The 24,313-nt window shown below is 47.7% G+C and overlaps 1 protein-coding gene across 1 annotated transcript in view; it reads right to left on the minus strand.

Annotated features, from left to right (window-relative positions):
• asap1b (ArfGAP with SH3 domain, ankyrin repeat and PH domain 1b) overlaps positions 1-23,307 on the minus strand; it is a 35,733-nt gene extending 12,426 nt beyond the window's left edge. Inside the window, 13 exon segments of the mRNA XM_062480057.1 lie at positions 127-175; positions 308-395; positions 1,551-1,620; positions 1,715-1,815; positions 2,851-2,937; positions 3,038-3,113; positions 4,367-4,452; positions 6,883-7,012; positions 7,431-7,480; positions 8,358-8,432; positions 10,067-10,212; positions 11,390-11,462; positions 22,567-23,307. Of these exon segments, the coding sequence (XP_062336041.1) occupies positions 127-175; positions 308-395; positions 1,551-1,620; positions 1,715-1,815; positions 2,851-2,937; positions 3,038-3,113; positions 4,367-4,452; positions 6,883-7,012; positions 7,431-7,480; positions 8,358-8,432; positions 10,067-10,212; positions 11,390-11,462; positions 22,567-22,692 (1,157 nt within the window). The 5' untranslated portion in view covers positions 22,693-23,307.
• Between the last annotated feature and the right edge of the window lie 1,006 nt (positions 23,308-24,313).

Genomic DNA, 24,313 nt, shown 5'->3' on the forward strand with positions numbered 1-24,313 from the left:
AAATTGGTGTAAATAGTATATACCCTATGCATACTGTGTCTATACACTATTTTAATGTAATCTAACCTGTATTTAACGAGAACATACTGTGTGAGTGTGGTGATGTGAGAGTCCTCTGGTACTCACATGACAAACTCCTGTTCATCCTCTGCCTGGAAATGATATGTCCTGTTATCTGGGGGGGTGGGAGGAGGGAGGAAGAGAGAGATGCAGGGAGAGTGAGGATGTGACTTCACAACCAGCTCCATCTACTCTGCCGGGGTCTGGGACCGGCGGCACCTGTTGCCGTGGTGACAGGCTTACTCACGGGAAATGAGGTCGAAGCACTTCCTGTCCTCGGCACTGGGCTTCACCTGGCAGGTCAGCAGGTTGAGCTTCACAGGCTGACGGTTAGACTGCAGGGATGGAGAGAGAGAGAGAGAGATGGAGAGAGAGCGATGGAGAGAGAGAGAGAGAAGGAAAAGGGAGAGAGAGAGAAAGAGAAAGAGAAAGAGAGAGAGAGAGAGAGAGAGAGAGAGAGAGAGAGAGAGAGGGGGGGGGGGGGGGAAGCAAGATTGATAGATACAAAGATTAGACCCAATCTCCCTTCCCGTCTTATTATATAAAAAGAGCAAGAAATAAGTGAATTTGAAGCTTGCACTCGCTGCCTCCTGGCACCAGCGTCTTCACGTGCGTCTGTGGGGTCATGTGTGTGTCTGTTAATGAAACGTGAACTGTCTGTGATGAGCCCTGGGGTGGAGCTGGCAGGCTGGCATGGTGCCAGGCTCTGAATGCCACCCAGAGTTCAGAGCTGCCGCAGGGGCTGCTGGGAAAAACAACACGGACGGGCCAAACGCCTCCAGACAACTCAACACTAAACAGCCTTGATGGCTCTCTATGGATTTGGAAAAACCCTTAGGATACAGAGGCGATTCTCCATGTTCTTGTGAACACAGAGAAGGGGAGAGGGAGAGGGGGAGAGAGAGAGAGAGAGAGAGAGAGAGAGAGAGAGAGAGAGAGAGAGAGAGAGAGAGAGAGAGAGAGAGAGAGAGAGAGAGAGAGAGATGACAGGTAGGTGAGAAAGAGCAGAACAGAGCCTACTGGGATACACAGTCACATCCACATTCAATCAGCTTTAGTACAGCTTTATAACACATGTAACCCCAGTGACTGTTGACAGTCGTGATTGTACAGTAAGAGAATCTTGTGGGAGACAGTATGACACAGAACACTGTAACACATAGCAGAGCCACAAGCCAGTCAGAGAGAAGAGATCCAGCCAGTGGCACGCATGCACACACTCACATGCACACACTCACACACACACTCACAGGCACGCGCACACAAACACAGGAACAGATGACTCACTAACAGCAGTGGAAGGAGGTGGATGGTCATGGGGGGGGAGTGAGAGGAAGAGGTTGTCATGGAAACCACATCCGTGTCGATTCCTCTCAGGCAACAGATTGATACTGTCTCATTCACACGCTCCAGGCACCCAGGTTTCACAGTGTGTCAGGAGGTTGTATGTGTGTGTGTGTGTGTGGGGGGGGGGGGGGGGCTCCACTCACCGTGGCATGAGCGATGGTAAGAATGCCGCCCTTCACCGAACACTGCCGTCTCTGCCACACCTTCCTCAGCCTACAGGAAAACAATAACATCAAAAAACAACAACCACAAGTTGGTGTGTTTTGTGTGTTTGGGTTTATGTGTGTTAGGTGTTGCGTGACCCTACCCATCGCTTTTCTTCATCAGGTGACCCTTCTTCTCACAGCCAAACTCCTTGTTACCCTGCAGCTGATGCATGCTGTAGCCCCCCTTACTGCTCTGGGAGTCCTGCACACACACACACACACACACACACACGCCATACATAACAAGCATACAAACATGCCGCATGAGATCCTCTCTAACACAATCAGACACACATCAGTACGATGTCCAGGAGCTCGTCCACAGGGGGACCTGTTCTAGAGGGGCCGTCAGGACCACATGCTGCATGCTCGACGTCCTCCCTCAGGAGGGAGAGTCCCACTCATCACTCACACACCACTGACAGGGGAGCATGCCGAACGGGCACCGGAACTTACTCTTCTAGACTTGAGTCCAGACAAGCAGCAAAGGAGAGAGAGACAAAGAGAAAGAGAGAGAGAGAGAAAAAGAAAGGGAAGAGCGTGAAAGATCTAGCTGGTGAAGGGAGAGAGTGGCGTGTGTGTGTGTGTGCACAGGTATGACCGAGTGCATGCATGCTTGGGTTTGTGCGAGTGTGAGCTTGATTGCATGCTGGCCTGGCGTGTGGGTGTGTGTCCGCTTTTGTGTTTAAACTCGCGCAGGAAACCAGGGCAGTAGGTGTGTGTATGTGTGACTGAGTGGGAGGCAGGAGCGAGACATGTGACGTGAAAGCAACCTGGCAAGGCCCTCGTGCAGCTAGCTAGCTGTGAACACACATCTCGTGCAGCTAGCTAGCTGTGAACACACATCTCGTGCAGCTAGCTAGCTGTGAACACACATCTCGTGCAGCTAGCTAGCTGTGAACACACATCTCGTGCAGCTAGCTAGCTGTGAACACACATCTCGTGCAGCTAGCTAGCTGTGAACACACATCTCGTGCAGCTAGCTAGCTGTGAACACACATCTCGTGCAGCTAGCTAGCTGTGAACACACGTGTGCCTGTGAGGATCCAGCGATGACTAGCGAGCGTGTGCTTCTTATGTACGGCTGCTTGGGGTGCTCGAGGAGGTCATAGCATGTTTCGGTCTTATTTAAGTGAGCCTATCCTGGTTCGGTCTGGCCTGGTGGAAAATGGTTTAACCTAGTCTGGTCTGGCCTGGTTTGAGTCTGGTTTGGCCTGGCCCGGTCTGGCCTGCTTACCTCCTTCTGGTCCAGCTGCAGGGAGGACTTGATGAGGTCTCTGAGCGCCGTCAGCTGCTTCTTCTCCTCATCCTGGGTCTGCTTTATCTGAACACAGAAGAACACACTGCATCGGTGAGGGGCAAACACACACACACACACACACATATATATACACACACACACACACACACACACAAGCACTTACATTGTAGAGGTCAGCAGCCAGCTTCTCTATGTACTGCTTCAGTTTATCTGCTGTTTTCAAGCCGTCCTGGAAGAAGCTGAAGAAGACGGCTCAGGCATTAGAATGTCAGTGGCAGCAACATCTCTTCACAGTGATAGTTCAAAAGGCAGTCTTTCAGTATCAATTACCACTTACTAAAGGCCACGTGTCACAGTGATGCCCTGGACGTTATAGAAGGTCACAGGGACAGAGGGGACTGAATGAGAATTCAACTGCTGCAGCTTATGTTTAATGTATACCACTGTCTACTCTTCTGGCTCTTGGCAGAGTTCTCTCTCCCTCTCTATCTCTATCTCCCTCTCTCTCTCTCCCTCTCTCCCTTTCAACCTCCAACTCTCAAACTTTTCTCTCTCCTTCTCCTTCTGTGATCCATTATGGATCAGCAAGTGGCACACACCTGCATACAGCCCTGCACATCTGCTTATCATCACAAGCAGCCACCACAACTCTCTCTCTCTCTCCCGTTTCTCTCTCTGGCCTCTCGATCCACCCCTCTTCCTCTGCACCTCTCTATCTGTCTCCCTCACTCCTCTGCCCTCAGGCAACCATCCATCTCTCCTTCCTATCCTCCTCAAATAACAACTTGGTATTCCTCATAACTTTTCTTCCCCCAGCTCCACACGCAGACAGCCAGCTGCAGACACTGCCATTCTCCTCCCTCTCGCCTGTCAGCAACCCTGGTCGTCAGGTGGCCATTTTGGCTCTGGTTGAGCTGATTACCAGAGAACGACATTGCTATTGTGACAGGGTGGCCTAGCAACGAGCAGGCTGACGGAGCCGGAGAGAAACTCGTTGTACTGACGCGGCTCCGGTGCAGTAATCCTGGCACGAACGACGCCCACTATTTACCCACAAACCCCCACAGCTGTCAGAAGGCATCTGCGTGATGACCATGCATATTTATGAGGGCTAAATATGACTGCATTTCAGGGACCTGTGAATCATGCAGCAACTCATCCAAGGAGGACATGGGGGGCAGGGAGGACAGAGAGAGTTGGGGGGGGGGGGGGGGTTACAGACAGGGGAGGGGAGAGAAGGAGTGAAAGAGTTGTTCTAAGTCTGGTCCGCAAGGTGCACAGTGACATAACTCTCTCAGAAAAAACATTTTCTCAGAGAACGTATGGTGAACCCAAATGCAGTAGATTCAGCGGAGACTTGCTCCATATGGAATGTTTGCTTTGGACTGTCTGGAGGGACAGCTGGTTAGGGTTCGACTGCTAGGGGACCAGCCCATTGGTCCTTAGAAGGACAACACGGACAAAATAGTTTTTTAAATTGTATTTGACTTACTTGCACTGGGCGTGGTAATACTTGATCAAATTCTGTAGAAGATCCACTCCTTTCTTGGTCTTGATCTCGTTGACTTTGATCAGGTACTACAAGACAACCAGAAGAGGTGGACAGTTACAACCTAAAATTTAAGTAATTGGAAGAGGGTAATATTGGACCCAGAACAGAGTACTTCCACTCTGGATCATGTCCATGTTCAAACTAAGTGCTTTGAACCGCACCCATCTCTTAAGAATCGTTATTCATGGCATAAAATAGATACAAGACATCTGCCTAGTTTAGAATAATACCTCCCAGTATCATTATTGTGGAGAAGCACACGCTTTTTTGGAGAGAGCGCTTGGATTGCCGGGTGTAGAAAATTGTTGTTGGCTGGCGCGTGTTGTTATGGCAACAAACATATACATGTTTATCTTTTATACAAAGGAACAATACCTTGGTGTGACTGCAGTGACTTACTATCTGCTCTGGTGGAGAGAAAGGTTCCCTGAAATGCAGACATTTAGAAAGCTGCGGAGTAACAATCTCACCTGAGTGCACACACGCTTTTAAACACGCCTTTGATCTTTGCCTCCAAACCTGCCCGGATACCAACAGAACGGACACCGGCGAACACCACAAGACGACACTTATCAGAAAGGTTTTTATTAGAATGTCATCTTCTTCCAGGACATAAGCAGAGCAGGAATCTCTCCTACCCTGCCCTACCATAATTGTTTTTCATTTGGGAAGGTTTTCAGAAATGTTTCCTCTGCCCTCGTGATGAGTCTGGTCCTCAACCGCTAGACAACACAGGAACACTTTCCTCAGAACATCCTGCCCAGCGAACAAATAAATAAAACATAATCTTAATCTGAGTTTATCCCATGGCGTGCCAATCCTGAACAGCTTGCAAAGAGACGCAGCTAAAGACCTTTTCCAGCCCCATGGAGGAATCTAATCTATCCCAGAATGCTTCCCTTTCAGCGCCGCTGTAAAGCTTCCTTGTACTGCTTACCATGCAATCCTACGGTACAAAGTGTTTGTGTGTGTGTGTGTGTGTGTGTGTCTCATCTGGGCGTCTCTGAGTGTTCGTGCACCGAAGGCAAACACGTTTCCCCAATGTTTGTCAGGGAGCACAGCACAGGATCCCTAGGTTCCTGTGCTGTGCAGGGGGCTGTTTAATGGGGCGCTGTGTGTGCTTTGTCTGCTGTGTGGGGGTGCTGTCTGCTGTGTGTGCTGTATGGGGGCGTGGTCTGTGCTGTGTAGGGGTGCTGTCTGCTGTATGTGCTGTATGGGGGCGTGGTCTGTGCTGTGTAGTGGTGCTGTCTGCTGTGTGTGCTGTATGGGGGCGTGGTCTGTGCTGTGTAGGGGTGCTGTCTGCTGTATGTGCTGTATGGGGGCGTGGTCTGTGCTGTGTAGAGGTGCTGTCTGCTGTGTGTGCTGTATGGGGGCGTGGTCTGTGCTGTGTAGGGGTGCTGTCTGCTGTATGTGCTGTATGGGGGCGTGGTCTGTGCTGTGTAGTGGTGCTGTCTGCTGTGTGTGCTGTATGGGGGCGTGGTCTGTGCTGTGTAGGGGTGCTGTCTGCTGTATGTGCTGTATGGGGGCGTGGTCTGTGCTGTGTAGAGGTGCTGTCTGCTGTGTGTGCTGTATGGGGGCGTGGTCTGTGCTGTGTAGGTGTGCTGTGTTTGTGAATGCAGAGGCCTGCCTCTGGGTGCCGGGGCTGTGTGTGAATGAGAGGAGTCTGGTCGCAGCCAGATAATGGAGGGCCTGAACGACGCCTCCTCCAACCTGGCAACATAGCCTGGGATGAAAGATGGAGAGGATTCTCGGCTGTGTGAGTAATGCAGAGAGAAATAGAGGGGGAGTAAGGAAAAGAGGGAGAGAGAGAGAGAGAAGTGAGAGATATATAGAGAAATAAGGAGCGAGAGAGAGAGAAATAGAGAGAGAGAAATAGAGATAGGTGAGACTAACATAGAAAATGAGAAAAGATACAGTACTGCACACATTCGCCCACGCACACACATTTCTATAAGTTAGCACACAGCCAGCAGGCAGACTACACTAAGCAGCAGTTGGTCGAGCCCATGGGTCCCTTTAATCACACACTGACAAAGGGAGAGAAAGAGAGAGAGAACCAGAGAAAAATAGAAAATGATAGAGAGAGAGAGAGAGAGAGAGAGAGAGAGAGAGAGAGAGAGAGAGAGAGAGAGAGAGCAGAAGTGTGGGCGTCCATGCCCACCCATGGCTTCTCGTCTCTGGCAGCGTTAAGCAAATTGAGCTCAGCTCAACTGGCAGTTTGTTCAGTTGCTCTGGGGGCAGATAAGCAGGCAGCACACCGATACATATTGGTTTGCTAGCAGTCAGAGTCACTCGGATGAGGCCTCTTAACTACTGTAACTGCTGTCACACTGAAGATCAGAGCATGAGCCAGTCCTTCTGGTGGTCTCCATGTCTCAGAGAGAGCGGTGCCCTCGGCATGGTCAAAGAAAGGATTGTGAGCTCACATGGAGAGGAGAACAGGACTGGCCTCTGACCTCACACATCTGAAGCTGAAAGAGGCGGCGCTCCTTCTCCATCTCCTCAGCGATCTCTGCCCCGGTGATCTCCGTGCGGATCATCCCGTGCTGCTTGGCATGCTCGCGCTTCTCCTTCTCAATCTTTGTACTGATGGTGAGAGAGAGAGACAGAGACGGAGAGACACAGAGAGAGAGAGAGAGAGAGAGAGAGAGAGAGACACAGAGAGAGAGAGAGAGAGAGAGAGAGAGAGAGAGAGAGAGAGAGAGAGAGAGAGAGAGAGAGAGAGAGAGAGAGAGAGAGAGAGAGAGAGAGAGAGAGAGAGAGAGAGAGAGAGAGAGAGAGAGAGAGAGAGAGAGAGAGAGAGAGAGAGAGAGAGAGAGAGAGACAGACAGGTTGGTATTTCTTCTCTATGGTCAAAGTTGTAAGAGTCAACACCAGGGACTAGATTAATGTCATTCAATGGAAAAACTCAAATCAGTTAGTCCATACATCCCAATCAATCAACCAGGTTAATTACATATTTACACTGCATAGATATAAAATCTCTCTGTAAAGACACACTTACAACTTAGCCTCATAGTCCTTCCATGCTTTGTCGAAGGGCTTCTTGATATCCTGTAGGGAGGGACAGAGTTACATCCATTGCTGAGCCAGAGGGGGCCCCCCTATACCACAGCAGCCAACATTATTGGGAGGTGATGCAGAAAGAGACCCTACTTTCCCATCTGTATATGTGCCGAGTCAAGCAGAGTTGTTCATGGCAGAGGCGGTAAAATGTCACTTTGTCCATGGTGACAGACAGGGTCGCTGATAAGGAGCCTAGATAAGGATCTAGAACATTTGCAACAAGTGAAGATCTTGTCCCTCTTCACTATGACAACAGAGGAAGGAGGGGAGGGGGGGGGGTTGGGGGCAGGCAACGTTGTGTGTCTTCCTGGAATGCGTTTCCCATGCTCTGGCCAGGCACACAGTTGATATCCCTGAAGGCCCAGTGACCACGCCCATGGGTGTCTCCGACCTCACGGGTTCACGAACCATTTATCTGGAGCACTCGCCAATCACTCTAAGCACAGCACAAGGACGCGTGTTTACCCCTGCAAGATTTACAGGGCGATCTGTTCACCAGAGTCCCCCTCCCCCTCACGCCACACACCCTCTCCATCGCTCTCTCTCTCTCTCTCTCCCTCACACACAGTCAGGGAGGGAGATAAATGGAGAGATGTGCTGACTGGGCGTCCTCTTCCCATCCTGCTTTAATGCTGGGGCCTCCCACAGGGGCCAGGAAGAGAGGAGGAGGAGAGGGGGAGAGTGAGACAGACTGTGTGTGTGTGCAGGAGAGAGAGACTGTGTGTGTGCACGGGTAGAGGCGAGAGAGAGAGAGAGAGAGAGAGAGAGAGAGAGAGAGAGAGAGAGAGAGAGAGAGAGAGAGAGAGAGAGAGAGAGAGAGAGAGAGAACAGAGGGGCAGAAAGATTCCTTTCTTATAAATCTTACCCCTTTGACTCCTTTCAGATCCCCTTTCAGCAGTGAGTCCAGGGTGAAAATCACATTATGACTGAGGCTCTGGAGCTGCAAAGGAACACAGGAGGAGAAAGAGGGAGGGGTGAGCAGAGAGGGAGAAAAGAGGGATGAGAGACAGAGGAAAATGGTTAGAAAGTGACTACTGTAACTTTGCTGGCAGCTTCTTTTGAGTCCTTCTCTGTTCAGGCTACACTAAAGAACATGGGCACATAAACATGATATGATCGCTTCAGGTTTTGATAGGCACGGTTGACTTGTCAAATAAGGGGCTCCAATTAAGAAAGTATGTCTGTTATTTAGATTCACAGCTCCGACTGCTACAGCAGATTCTTGGAGGCCATTTGGACATAAGGATCGGAGTTCCTGTCATCCCGGGCCAAGTCCACCCGAAGACACATACAGCACTGGGCCAGGACACAAACAAAACCTAATGGACGTTAATGTGCTTCTAAAGTGGCTGTGCAGTAAACGGCCAACGTCAATATCAATCACCTGCTAGCAGCTGGTGCTCTCTTAGAGCTGACCCTGCGGCCTCTGCTAGCCGGCTCTCTGCTCTCTCTATTTCCCTCCTTACTGTCCTACTGTCTGCCTGCCTGTCCTACTGTCTGCCTGCCTGCCCTACTGTCTGCCTGCCTGTCTGCCTGCCCTACTGTCTGCCAGCCTGTCTGCCTGCTCTACTGTCTGCCTGCCTGCCATACTGTCTGTCTGCCTGCCTGCCCTACTGTCTGCCTGCCTGTCTGCCTGCCCTACTGTCTGCCAGCCTGTCTGCCTGCTCTACTGTCTGCCTGCCTGCCATACTGTCTGTCTGTCTGTCTGTCTGCCTGCCTGTCTGCCCCTCTCCTCCTCTCCTGCTCTCTGCCTTTGCTTGGCCAAGACCAGTGGTATTGCTGCCGTCAATTAATAAACTGTCCCTCCTTTTATTACACACACACAGCAACAAATGTTAGCAAAGGTTATGCTATCTGAAACAGAGAAAGGCCTTTTGTCATCATGATTTGGGGAACCCTGAGAATATATATGCTCTTCAACAAACACACACAGACATGTCACGAATGAGGGATTGTGAGGCCATTAGGAAAGTTGGAAAGTTGCTTTATTTTACCCTTGTTACTGGGGCCTACAGTAGGCAGTGCCAATAGGTGGCTGATTGAAGAGGGTTCCAAAGGAGCACACACACACCCACACCGACACACACACCCACACACACCCACACATGAACACAGTGGGTCTTGGACGTGAAGCTCAGTGTATTTCTGGAGCCTAATCTCAGTGCCAGGCCGGACACAGGAAGAGAGAGGGACCAACATCTCCTCCAGCAACCATCACTCACTCAGGACTCAGAGCCCGTTCCCCACAGAAACGCCGGGGGGAAAGGACAGGGCGCAGATAAGAATGCAGACGGTAAGCAGGCTGTCCGGGGGGAAGATAAAGCCGCAGGCAGCTAAACTGTCTGATGATTTTGTCAGTGTAGGCTTTCACCATATAGACATCGATGTGAATGTTCTTATCAGCGGAATATTGACCCGTCGCCATGTCTGACACGCACACACACACACACATTCCATTCTAGGCCAAGAAATACAATAACAATCTACTTTTGAATCTACAGGACACGGCGCTAGGCTCTCTTTTCATGGCGGTTAGCCTAGTTTGAGAAGCCTGCCAGGACGGAGAGGACTCACCAGGTTCTTGAGGAGGGTGGAGAGCTCCTTGGTGAGGGAGGAGAACTTGACGAAGGCTGTGCCCAGGTCCGGGTTGTCCCGGCTTATGAAGTTGCTGCCAAACTTGTCCAGCGCCTGGGCATAGTTCTCCTCATTCTGGACGTGGTCTGGGGGGAGGTGGAGGAGGAAAAGGAGGAGGAGAAAGACAGAAGGACAAGGAGAGGAAATGGTGCAAAAAGGGGAAGAGGAGGATAAAGGTTGTTTTAAGTCTAAGCATGTTTGATGGGAGTGCTCTGACAGCTCACAAATGTAGGGTAGCTGTGCGAGGAGTGTGATGCTACATAGCTGCAGGTTGACCTCGGCCTGGTGGTGACAGTGTACAGTAGCGGCCTGGAGGCCGGGAGGCAGAGGGTATAAGCAGAACGCCGTAAAATGAGGTCACATCTAACGCGATGATGCTGGTGGGTCCATTCTAAGAATGTGTATGTGTGTCAGTGTGTCTCAGTGTGTCTCAGTGTGTGTGTGTGTGTGTGTCAGTGTGTCTCAGTGTGTGTGTGTGTGTGTCAGTGTGTGTGTGTGTGCGTGTGTGTGTGTGTGTGTGTGTGTGTGTGTCAGTGTGTCTCAGTGTGTGTGTGCGTGGGTGTGTGTGTGTGTGTGTGTGTGTGTGTGTGTGTGTGTGTGTGTGTGTCAGTGTGTCTGTGTGTGTGTGTGTGTGTGTGTCAGTGTGTGTGTGTGTGTGTCAGTGTGTCTCAGTGTGTGTGTGTGTGTGTGTGTGTGTCAGTGTGTGTGTGTGTGTGTGTTGGTCCTGGCAGCTCCTTGTGTAAGAAGCTCAGCAGGAGTCATCAATCAACACAGAGGCATCCATCTGCCCTTGTCGTTACAGCAAAGGAACAAACCTGCAACCACAATCAGGAGTCCCTAGCCACACTGCACCGTCAGAAAACACCAGAGTATATTTACATTTTATATTCCAATATCAAATATATTTTTTCAATTTTATATTAGCAACTTTTATCAAAAGCGACCTACAAAGACTCCATAAAGGTTTGCAGAAAGAAAGTCCTAGAGTTAATCACGGGAGAGAGGATCTGACTATCTGCTTAGTCTCTACAGAATGTAGGAATGTTATTGTGCACATAAATAGACTAATGTTGTTTTAATTAGTTGAACGGAGGACTACGTGAGTATCTGTCCGTCACTTTTAACTCGCCCGGAACATTCTCATCCGTGTTTTTTTCATCCTGTCAAGTTACAGACTAAACACAACCATTCGTGACAAACTGCAGCCCAGCAAACCCACCCCTAATGCCCTGCTCACTGCAGGATAAGGGCCTTCTCTCTCACCTTGACCGGAGTTGTAGATGGCCTTGACTGACTTCTTGACCTTCTGCAGAGATGTCCTGTCCTGGTCCAATGCCTGGTAGGAGACAAGGGCAAGATGAGGAGGGAAGGGAGGAGGAGAAGAGGAGAAAAAGAGAAAGGGAGACAAGGTTGTTATGAGATTTACGGGCTTTAAGAAGGGTGAACATCAAGATCAAAACACAGCAAGCCTCCCATGCTGTAAATATCCATGAGTTTATGAAGCAGACTCTGGATCTCACAGTGTGATACTGTCAAACAATGTGGTTCAATGTGAGTGTCTCGGAGTGATCATGTTATATTTCCTCGATTTCAGTCAGTAGAAACAAGGCAGCGGAGACTCTGAACTAGAAGCAGGTGTCTATTTCTGTTAGGGATGCCTGTTGCTTTCAGCACGGTGAGACCTCTCCCATCCTCTCTCTGAGCAGGGCGTGCAATTAGGAGACTTGTGGTGCCCCGCTTCTCTCAGCCTCCCACAGCAACGCTGAAAAGGCCTGAGGGGGTGTATTGGCTTGTTGTCCAGCTGCCGTGTGCTACCGTCACAGCACTATTTAGTCAATCATCAGTAAATCAAATTGTCCACCACCAGACATGGCTGCTTCACCATGTGATTTGGATCTTTCAGAGCTTCCCAAGTCTCCAAAACCCGGACAGTCAGACAAAGACCCGAGACACAGCCAGACACAGACACACAGTCTCCTGATTATTCATGGCTTCTGTTGATCCTGCCTCTTCTCATTCAGTATGAAACACTAGGGTCTAGGCCTAAACAACAGCCACCACTGCATACCTTCCCCCATGTCAATATCAGTGAATGGAGTAAGAAACTCTGACATGGTTACTGATAGAGGCCATCAATACATAAACAGTCTGCTTTACTTCAGGCTCCGCTGGTCAGAACGGGGGAGGCACGGCCAACGTCCAGCTAATTACACTCCACCACGTAATTAATCTGACCTTGAGGTTTGTAGCCGTGGCTGGTGCTTGCATGGCTCTACCCTCATTACGGCCTCAGCACTGACCCTGCCTCCAGGCTCTCTGGCCCCGCCCACAAGCCTTTGATCTCCCACACTGGAGGAGGGGTCAAGGCCTAATTTCTTGCTCCAGTCTCTCTAACATATGCTGCTTCAGACTTGCTCTCATTAAACACACACACACACAGTGTATGGAAAGGTTTTTGTAATATGACCTCATACAATCCCATTATACGATATTATGTGTTGTTCCCAGTCTAGTCTTCGGTAGTGCTTATTTCGTAACAGCAGTTTTCCATGTTGCATGTGAGCCTATACAATCGAGGAAATGATTACCAAAAGCCCGATAACATGGATGCAGACAAGGTCATCAGGACCCGCCAACTCCCCCTCAACCGTAATCCATGTCAGATTAATACGAGGTGCAGCAGGCAGAAATGCTCCAGTTTAGGGGGAGGGGGGGATAGCCAGGTCAGGTCATATCTGAGTGGAGGAGAAGAAGAGTATCTGAGGATGTGAAGAGGGAATGGAGGAGGGAAACAGGAGAGGAGGCATAGAAGAAGAAGGCCTGGTGAGAGGAGCCCAGGGGCCAGAGTCTGGCCAGGCCACAGCGGGCAGCTTGGATCCCGGCCGGAGACCACGCCGCGACCAGCTGGCACCCCCCGCCAAAGGTCAAACCTCAAATCCGCCCTGTGTCTGTGCTGCATGTAATTAAATATTCAGCTTTGACACCAGCATGTTCTTACATTAGCGGTGTAGAACACGCACGCTGGTCTGTTAAAACGCGTTAACACGCTAACCTAACAGTCACGGAGCTCGAGCTGGAGGGGCAGAGGAGGGGGAGAGCTGCTAATGTGTTGGAGGCGACGCTTGGGGGAGGGGGTTCAAACAGGACTACCGGTACAAAGAAGCGGACCAAAGAAAGGCCCACCATCCACACAAGCGACATTTCTTAAATTTGTTTTTTAATTCTTTAAATGTAATTCGCTATGGGCTACTGTATGTTTCAGCATTACCAGAAAACATTTTTGAAACAGGCATACACAAAGTAGCAATCCAAATTTGAAGCCAGAATAAAATCAATTGAACACAGCTAGCTTGGCACACAGTCCTCTGTGCACCCTGGAAACCAGCAAGAATGCATCAAAACTCTGCCCTCTCAAAGCCTGCAAACTATTCAATATAGTCAATGCTTTGTTCTAATCTAGCAACAGCCAATAGTGAGCTCTGAAACGACCCAGTGGGAGGGGGGAGTGGGCCAGGGCCTCCGACGTTGTTCCAAGCATTCACTACTCCAGCAGGAGGAGACGATTTTAATTCATTTATTCTGATACAAGGAGAAACATTACATTTCCAGAACCCTCTGTGAGTTCCTCCTGTTGAGTAGCTCCAGGACTAAAGGCTGTGAAGTCTGACGTGTGAGTGTCAGAATGTTTTTAAGCCCCAGGCAGGTCTGACCCGAGCAGGGTGGGGCATGGGGGGTCAAGGGGCTGGGGGTGAAGGGTACTGGGGTGTCTGACGGGAGTGTCACCAGGAGAATTGTCTCTTCACACTTCCTGCCTGATCCCTTATCCTGCCTCTGCAGACGGCCTTCCCCAGGAAACAGGAAAGAGCTGGGCCTGTCGCTGAGTGGAAGTCACTTCCTGGTCCCTGTCCAATTAGATGACAGACAGGGTCCTGTCAGCTGACGAATGATAAATTCTCCCAGCAGCCGGGAAGTGGTGCTCTTTCTAGGTGATTCATGGCTGTACTGTGTTGTTCCCAGTCATTTTCTCTGCAGGATTAGTCCTCCTATCTTTCTCTCTTTCTCTCTCTCCCTGTTCCTTACCTCATTAAACCCAGGTCTGTCTCTCTCCTCTCTCTTCCTGTCTCTTCTCCCGGGTCGAACAAGATCACACGTGGCAGACAGAAGGGTGGTTACCACGGAGATGTGATATAGCTAGCAGTCTCACACATCAGCACCACATTCTTCATTTTCTGGAAGTACAAGCAACTATAGAGGAGTTGTTGAGAGTTATCTGTCTGTCTGCTTAAATGAATATCTAAAATACAACAAAAGAAACCTATGCAGTGTTAAAGGCCTCTGTCCGTAGGTGGTAATCAAACAAACACAGTTAGCACTTAAAGTGTATTTTGACAGAAGATTCTCTGGACTCTAACAGGAAGGGTGGAGAGTTTTCATTGGCAGGAAACGAGTGAACATCCCTTTAACTGGCCTGAAGCACGAGAGAAAGAGCGAGAGAGAGAGAGAGAGAGAGAGAGAGAGAGAGAGAGAGAGCCCTGAACTTTCAAATGAAAATGGGTGGATGTAACATTTCCAAAAGTAGCTGAGGTCAGGCTGCAATATCCGTCTCTTACATTGACATGATTTCAAATGATTTCAATGTTGTATAACAGCAAATGGTTTTGACAAGACAGACCATCCATTAGATGACAAAGAAACACCTCCCATGATGAAGAACAGGTCTCTGAGTGAGCAAGGTTACACTACTAAGGATTATGGGTAATGGCGAATAGTTATTTAGGCAACAGGGTCAATAGGTACGCTGTGATTCTAACTGACTTAGGGATTAGACTGCCGCCAACAGAGAGTGAGAGGGTGTTTGAGGCTAAGTCTGTCATGGCTGTTGGTGTTGGCAAGGAGGGAGGCGGAGTACAGGAGGAGGAGGAGGAGGGGAGGAAAGAGAGAAGACAAGTTGAGAGAAGTCTGTAGAGAAAGGGACAAGAACAAGTGTGACATTCATGGGCTAGTTGACAGATGTTGTGACAGAATGATGCGTGAATGCTTGTGTTAATTTCACTTGAGATATTACTTATTTATATAAAAGGAGAAGTGAAAAGGAGAGGTAGAAGTTTGAGCTGGACTGAGAGGGAAGGTGCCTGAGAGAAGACGATAAAAGCATGAAGACCAAGTCTGTCACCAGAAGCTGCTCCATGTAGCCCAGTGAAAAGAGAAACAGCAAGAGAGTAGCGAGAGCTCTCAGGCGCCAAACATCAACCTCAAGAGTCTCAAGACAAAAAAAGACCTGACATTTATCTCCAGAATGTGATCTCACTCTCTCTGTCCTTTTTCTATTTTGATAAAGGAACCACATCTGCCATTCAACAACAAAGATCACGATGAAACAGGATATCAACTACCCAGTTAAGAAAAGACCTGAAGAGGCTTGTTTGTTTCTCTCTGAAGCAAGTGTGTCACATGCCAATCAATAACAAAGACGGCCAGATGCTTGCATGGTACTTAACACAGCTACAGGGTGTCAACCAAAACCCTCTGATCATACCTCATTGCTGTTTGTTCAGCTCAAACACTGTTCAGCAACAAACTGGGTGACTGTAGAAATGAGTAGCCACCTTTCACAAACCTGCTGAACCTGAAGTCCGACGATCCCTATAAGCTGGAAGGTAAACAACCTTCTGGTAGTAAATGTTTAAAATACTTCGCCACTCACCGTTTGTCAATGTATAAACCCAGAGGATGGCATGCTAATACAAACCCCACCAGCTAATACAAACAAACCCTGGCACGTTTCAAAGCGGCCGCGTGCTTTAGCACAGATCTCTCTTATCTGTGATTGGCTGATAGGTCTCTCACCTCGCCTTCCTGGCCTCCAGAGGAGGAAATGGGCCGAATCCTGGATGTGACGACCCAGGAAGGAGCTGCCTGGCTGAGACCATGCTGAGGACCTCCTTTCTGGGTGGACAAACAAGCATTGCTAGCCATCTTTTTTTCTCATCTTTTTTTTAAAGATAATTTACATGTCTGACACGTAATGACCTGGTTAGCCAACCCCAATGTTTGGGATGGCAGCGGACAAATCTGCAACCCCACCCTGCACCACAAAACAGCCAATCAGAAGTGGCATATTTCTGTCATCCCCTGTGAAGCTGAGCGTTCAGCTCCTCGCCACATGGTCGCCTAACCCTCTCGGTCAGAGTTCCGGATCCCTGCACTTTAACAGCATTCCTTGGGAGTCCTGTGCGGACACGTCTCCAATTTCAGCTTTTATGGGATTCCGGAGTGCAGCCCTTCCACCAAACCACAGGTGTACATACAGTCCACTCCAGCCGGCTATTGTGTTCACAACACACTCGAGTCATGGTAACTAGCACCAAACTTGTTACAATGTACTTCTCCCCTAAAGACTTCGCCGTCGCTGTTGTGGATATGGCCGCAGCAGATGTGCTCACTTGAAACCATTGAGAGGACTGCTACAGCTGAAATCCTTTGGTCTGCCCTGACTCCAAGCCAACAATATGATCCTGCTGAAGCTAGCTTGTGTAACGCCGTGTCGGAGCCATGTAGCCCTCCGCCGGTAGGCATGTTCAGCTCTTCAGATGAAAAACCGTATCAAGTGCCCAGTTGATACACGCATTCACACATCAGTCAGACACATAGCCAATATATAGGTCTAAATACAGACACATGCACGTACAAATCACACACTGCACACACACACATACACACACGGTTCAGGGCATAATACCATCCACGCTCTGCTCTCAGACATCGCTGGAGTGTTTATGCCTGAAGGCAAAAGAGTATGCATCAGTGAGTCACCCTGTCTCTGCGGTCCTCAGGGCCATCCTGGAGGAAGGCCACAGACGTCAGCACGCACACACACACATGCCTCAGCACACACACACACACACACGCTAGCATGCACACACACAAACACTTCGGTCCACACGCACACCCTCACAAACACCTAAGCCCACACACACAAACAATCTCCTCAGCACACACAAATACACCACACACCTCAGCACACACACACAAACAGATAATAAACAAGCGGATGCTTATTCAATGGAAAACAACTGCTGGTGAAGCAAAGCAGATTTGGAGTTTCTTTGTTTCAGTGGTGGTGGACACCCACCAGATCCATGGCACCCCACTGACACCACACAGCCCCAGGACAAAGCCATCATCTAACCCTACTAAGACCCAAGTCTACCCCAAAAAGAAATCCTTAAGAAATCTCCGAGCCATAATTCCAATCTGTTGTGGGTTTTCCTCTTTCACAGCGGGGGTACGGGGGGGTTGGGGCAGGGGGGAGTGTTTGTGTTTTTGGTGCATTTGGTTCGCTTGCTTGTTTGTTGGGTTTGTTTGCCATCTGAGAGGAAAATCTGATAATCAGTCTGTGTGCCACAGCTGTTGGCCTACCTTCCTGCCACAGCTGCACTGCATATATCATCAAGGGCTATTAGCAGACAGCGGATTAGCCCCTGACCACGCTTAGGTCGGCCAGCGGGGCTTTTAGGCTCTGATCCCCTCTCTTTCCCTGATTTAGGCAAAGGGAGAGTGGGGGAGACGTGGGGAGGGCTTCACATCTGTCTGAGGCTGGCAGTAGGGGCCCTCTGCTGAGAGGAGGGCTGCTGTTTAACGGATGATCCTCTCCCTCGCCGGCTCTCTGCTTCCCTAATGGACACGCTGACCCACACGGATCAGTCATGGCTGACGTGCTTACTTGGCGCTTTTCAAGCTGGAACCTCCGGTTTTGCTTCCATGAGACAGAGCCTCTGGTGGAGTTATGAGGGACAATCAAAACCATTTCCTGTTTACCTTAAAAGCCGTTCTACATGATAGGCTGGTTTTAATGGTTTTAATGAGGTTTTTCCTATGACAATGTAGGTTAGGTGGCATGGAAAAGAGGAGGGTACAAACTGTCTTCCATAAACAGACCTTCTTTGACACAAGGGATAGATGAAGAAAAAAGACTGCTTCATCAATAATGTATCCAGGCACATCTGTCCTAAACTGAAAATGATGTTGAGGTACTGCAGGAAGTCTTAAATAGACGGCACTCACTATATAAAAACCTGGTATGATAAAACCTGCCTTGTTTTCATGAATAATTCATGTTTTTTGTACAACTTGTTCTAGTTGGGAAAAACGCATGCAACCAAACAAAGAGAGGACATTGGAAATATTTTATGTTGATGGGTGATGTGGTGGATGGAAAAGGAAATGTTTTCCACAGAAACAACTCACATTGACCAGTTGTCCCCTGTGGCAGTTAACAGATAACAGTTCAGTGTATCCTTGGGTCTCTTTAACCTCTGATGGTGAGAAGTGAGAACCAGAGGGAACCAGAGATTGATTGCAGTGCACTTCTGTCATTGGACATGTTGAACTAGATGAGGGGGAAAATATGTGATGTATGTCTCACTCAAATTGAGATTTAATCTCCTGTAACAGTAAACAACGTGACAAAACAGATAGTGTTTCTTGCCGGTGGCATGTAGTTAGCATATGACATGGATGAGGAATCACATGACAATGTGTCATCCGTATCGTGAGGAGCTTCCATTTTATTTTTCCAGGAAAAATCCTCTTAGCCTGTCGTTCCGATATCTTCTCCTCTTTCCAATCTCGAAACGTCATGACTATTCCATTCCATTCATGAATGCAAACTTTCCTAGTCAACTGAAACTCCCACTTTTAGTCCAAATCCGGAATAGTCTCGGCCAGTAAATTAAAAAAAAAAAAAAATCACATTAAACTGGATACTGGAGCATGAAAAAGAAATAGGGCTGTTTCATTTATTATGCTTCATTGGAAAAGCATGACTGTGACGTGGTGAGAGAAGTCTCTGCCAATATACTGAGGGGTTCCCTAGTTCTGGCTGGAAAACGTCCTGGGGCGTGGTGTGAAGCTTCTCTGATAGCTGACCCATCTGATCAATCCAAGAGTACAGAGATCGTCCGTCAGACAGCTCAGCATTGAAACTGAAAACCTAAAACCTAACAATTAGCTCGTCATATTGGGATATGTGTCCCTGTCTGGAGAGAGGGAAGCTGCAGATAATCCTGGTTTAAATAACAAACTGAGTGACGCAAACCTGCATGTGAAGGCCAGAGAGAAGGGAGGGCCTTGTAAACAAGTCACAAGTGCCTGACCCCTTATTGCTGTGATTTACAGGGTTAAGAAGATCAACAAGAGATCTTGTCAGATGCAAAGATCAGGGACCTGCTAGTTTCTAGGCCTACATAATGACCTGCCACAATGCTATAGCATAGCCATTACCCAACTAACATTTTACCAAGATGTGCTGCTTTCTCATATCAGTCAAACAGTACATAGGCCTAGTAGGATCTTTCAACAAATCTTAGGTGGTATTCCACATACTTCCATCTGTTTTATGATGTCACTTCCTGTTTTGCAAGACAGGGCGGTGGTAATCTGAGACTTATTTATAGCCGCCCTTCTCACCGCTTATTGTTTACATTTTGTTTTTTTTAAGACACTAACCCTAATGTAATGAACATGTCAGGGCAGAAGGCATACCCCCTCTTGTGAGCTTTAGTCATGACTTGAGGTCAACTGTGTGACTGGCTGGGTTCTGTTCCGCATGGTGGTCAGGGAAAACGTCTAGAAGTATTGTCTCTGAGCAGTAATCAATAATGAATGTGTTGAGTTGGAAACGGAAGGTTCTGGTGTCGCTGATGTGAGTCTGTTTTCTTGCCACCTCTCAGATGAGTAAGTGGGAACAGTGGCGAGCAGGCAGGATGACGACAGGCCCTGCAGCGGGCCAGCTATCCCCCTCAGGTTACACACCATGAAATATTCACCCTGTACCTTTGCATAATTTACCTTGTCAACATACTGAGGAAATGACTCTGAGGCACTGAGAGATCTAAGAGAAAGGTTACTGAGGGCTTGAGGGCCGCTCAAACCTTTGGGATAATGGTTTTCAGAATGACTTCAGTGAGGATGGAGAAAGCTCATTGTACTATACGAGCAATAAAATTGATTCAATTGGGACGACTATGTATAACTCCTCAGTATAAATACTACCCATCCATTATTGAATTAAAAGCTTTTGGCTGAGACCACACAGTGTTTATGGGAGGTGGACATGTGTATTTGTAGGGCAAGTGAGGTTCTAAGCAACACTGACAAGCAACACCTGGCCACCTGTGACAAACTCTGACTTTTCGGATATGAAGTCAGTATTAAACACATGTGTAGCCTAAGTCCTCTGTCCGTATGAGTTTGGAAAATGCTCCATGGCACACAAGCCTCACACTCTGTTAGAAGGCCACAATGTCAGCATCGCTCAAGTCTTGCTGTATTGTACAGAGCTGAAACTGAGTTGAAACTCGAGAAACGTTTACACCACTGCGGTACATCTGGAAGGTGTATAGCAGTACCCTAACTTTGGAACTGAGAGAAACCACCCAACTGCTGATAAATGTTTCAGAATGCTCGCTTCACTGGCGTCTCATTTTTGTTTAAAGAGGAAAGATTATACGTTGCAGGTCTTTGTTGCCATGGGTCCGACTCGTCATATGATCATGCTAGAATTCTTGAGTGGCTGTTGCAGGCAGGCGCACATGGCGGCCTTTCCGACAGATGTTTTTCGTTTGGGCTGCAGTCTCCGGGCTCTGGGGCACAGAGCCAGCGAGGTGATTCATGACGAGAGCCTTTCCTTGTTACACTAAACGAACAAAAATGTGCTCTGTGTGGAGAATAAACATGGGTCTGGCCCTGCTGTCCAGACTTTTCTATTATTGTACTATAAACCTTCAGGGAGAGAGAGGGACCTAAGATGTGGACATGCATGGCCAACCAATAGTGAAATTTGGCATTATTCCTGTACGAAGACTGCGGTATGCAGATTGATCAAATTGTGACCCTCCTACTTCAATACAGTACGGTGCCATCAAAACAGTATGTGAAGCCAACAGCATAATGCTTCCGACGACATCTATACTTGTTCTGTAAATGTATGCCTTGTCAGTGCTTGTAGAGCATCTTGGTTAATTTGTTGTTCCTGTAAAGATATTACTGCCATTAGTGAAGGAAAAATAGCATGTTTTGTCTTTGATCCACAGCTCTATGCTACTGTGGTCCACAAAATATCAAACATTGCCCTCAGCTGCAGCATCAGCTGAATGCATTTGAAGTCGAAAATGAGGTCATGTGTTAGTTTTAATATGGACTGAAAAAGGTGCGTGCATCTTTTGATGAGAGAGGCTGGGGCAGGGGGCAGGGGACAGGGAGTAGGAAACAGGAACCTAGACAACTTAGCCTTCATGGTCCTCACCTGTCTGCCCCCATTACACTCATCTGTTTGATCAGAAGCGCCATCACATCGCTGTGTGTGTCTGTGTGTGTGTGTATATGGTCTGTGTGTGTGTGTATGCAAGTTCTTTGGGCTCACATGTTGTGAGAAGACCAGGCCACTCTACAGCTTCATATGCCCAGAACAATAGAAATAGTCAAGCTGATGCCTGGCTGATGTTCAACACCAAATTTGTGTAAAGCTTCCTAATCCTCAATCCTGCTCTCTCTCTGTATACCCTGTCAGTGGCTGGATGGTCCTCTCTCTCTATCCCTCTCTCTTCCTCCTCCTCCCCCCCCCCTCCATCCATCTCTCTCTAGCTCTCTATTCCTTCACCCTCCGCCCCCCTCCCCTTCTCTCTCTATCCCTACCCCCACTCTGTGTGGACAGCCAGGGCTGCTCTCTCCTCTCCTCCCCTCTGCTCTGTAGCTGTATGAGTTATGTAACAGGGACCAGCGAGGAGTGGGCCTGCCTGCACACCCTCCTCCTACTCTGAACTATACTATTTCAATCCCATCCACCCCCTCCGCCTGGCACCCCAGTGGCAGTTTCACTACAGAATTGACTAAATCTCATCACACAGGGCTAAAATGGTACCTCTCTTTATCTCTTAACAGTAGCATGGAATTGTCTCATATGTTAGGAAGACCTCTCTTTTTGTAAGACCAGTCTCATATGTTAGGAAGACCTCTCTTTTTGTAAGACCATCACTGACATTGTGGTCCACAAACGAGGTCTTTAGGCCTTTGAGGTTAACATAGATTACATTTACCATTAAACTACTCTAACAAGGCAGTGTTTTGTGGCTTTTATGATGTCATCTACATGTAATTTGCATTTAGTGCTAAACAACACACCGCTGTTGGGATAGTTCGTCCATTGATCCACCACCAGTATGTGGAAATGGGTTGTTGGCTACTAAACCAAGGAGACATGCTTAACTGGAAGAATGGTATTTGTATGTGGATAACCTCAATTGTGGAAATTATAAAGACAACACAACGACCGTCTTTTTACAGTGATGATTCATCAGTGCGCAATGGTCCTTCTAATAGCGTTGTGCTCCATTGCGCACTTCCATCCATCTGCGACCAATGTTAACAAGATGTGGCCTTACCTCCTCCAGAACGTTGACCGTGTTCCGACAGCTCTGCAGGCGGGTAGTGAAGCTGGAAGTCGTGGGGGAATTGTAATCCTCAGTTGTTTCCGAGAGAAACTCGGACACCGATATTTGATCCGGCATCCTTCAGCAGGGAATCGCCCAGAGGATGATGGAAATAATTGCTCAGAAAGTCTAAACCATGAAAAAATAAACTGGCAAAACGGTATTACGTGATCTGACGGAGAGTATGTGTGGAAAAGAAACTGCTAGTTTACTAACGAGATAGAGATGTGACAAAGCTGTCTCTTCTCCAGTTACTTGGTAGGTCCTCCTATGACTTCACTGTCCCCAAGGGGAAAGGGGAAAGGGAATGCACACAATTTCGGTCTCCTCCCTCGGTGCGTTGTCTATCCCTTGCTATGATTATCAAAAAAAATACCGTTAGCTATGTATATTTGCCTTTAACAAAAGCTGCGAAGATGAAGGCTATGTGAAATAGCGGATTGCCTCATTACAGGCAATTTGAGGATGTTCAACAAGCCTTTCGTTGTCGTCAAAACATTCTATAATGTCCAGTATTTTCTATAATGTATCATGGTCCGTAATATGCAAGTTGTATCAATTTGCTGCAATGTCTCGGTTTTCTCTTCTTTCCCTCCTCTTCTTTCAGTTTTTTCGTTTTAAATGCACAACGCTGTCTTGATATTCACAACCACTCTCCCTCCCGCTCGCGCTCGGCCACTCTCTCACCCACCCACCTCGGATGACGGAGACAAACGAAGAAGAACTCTGCGCATGCCTAAAGGACATTATACTCAAAGACGATCAGATCTGCAGATTAAAATAATGTTTTGAGACTTGCAATCAACACACAATCAATGTACTATCCTAATGCATTCTCATTGTAACAATTGTGTACTACATTGGCATTTAACTGTTTCATAACCATTTATCAACAGCTAATTTTCAAAAGTTGAAAAGTTTTAGTAAGTTTTAGTATAATAATACATTTTTTTTACATTTATTTACATTTGACCTGGTCAAATATGTCTACAATTGTTGTAGTTGTAGTAAAGACACTGTTAAATACAACATCCACTTGACAAACTGGATGTCGAGGACCTCATGATCAGTCAGCTATTTAATCAAATAAAAAGGAGTCACATGCCACTGATGTAGAAACTGTAGGCCAAATGGTATGTTTCATACATTATTCATACAATTTAGCAAATACAGGGGTCCTGTAAACTCTTTCATCGAGGCCCCTTTTTGTGAAGTTGTGAAAACCATCTGATATATACCAGCTTGAATGATATTCCGCGCGCATCACAAGAGGCTTTTTAATTTAAGAGGGGAACAGTGACAACCCAGATCTACTTACATAAGCATTGTTTTGTGTTTAATTATTTAACTTTACCTGCCCATCCCATAAGCAATGATCAAATAAAACATGTTAAACTAAGAGAATAGAAAAATAATCATATGTACAGCTATTCTTAAGTAGTGACTGTTTAAATGATTTAAACGTTTTTTGTGGCTTTGAGTGGTGAACTCACGCATTTAATGTTTCGGGTACATAGCGCCTTCTCGTGGTAATTTATTGAACACATCTCCATGAATAAGATCAGTTGTTCTGCGCACCAGTTTATCCATATAATTTAAAAATGGCTATATACATATTGAAAATGGTATGTATACATTCACACGTAGATTATAGTTTACATTGACAGTGAAACATGCCTCTAAACAAGTTAGAACCTGT

Source organism: Osmerus eperlanus, chromosome 15, assembly GCF_963692335.1.
Source record: "Osmerus eperlanus chromosome 15, fOsmEpe2.1, whole genome shotgun sequence".
NCBI lineage: Eukaryota > Metazoa > Chordata > Actinopteri > Osmeriformes > Osmeridae > Osmerus > Osmerus eperlanus.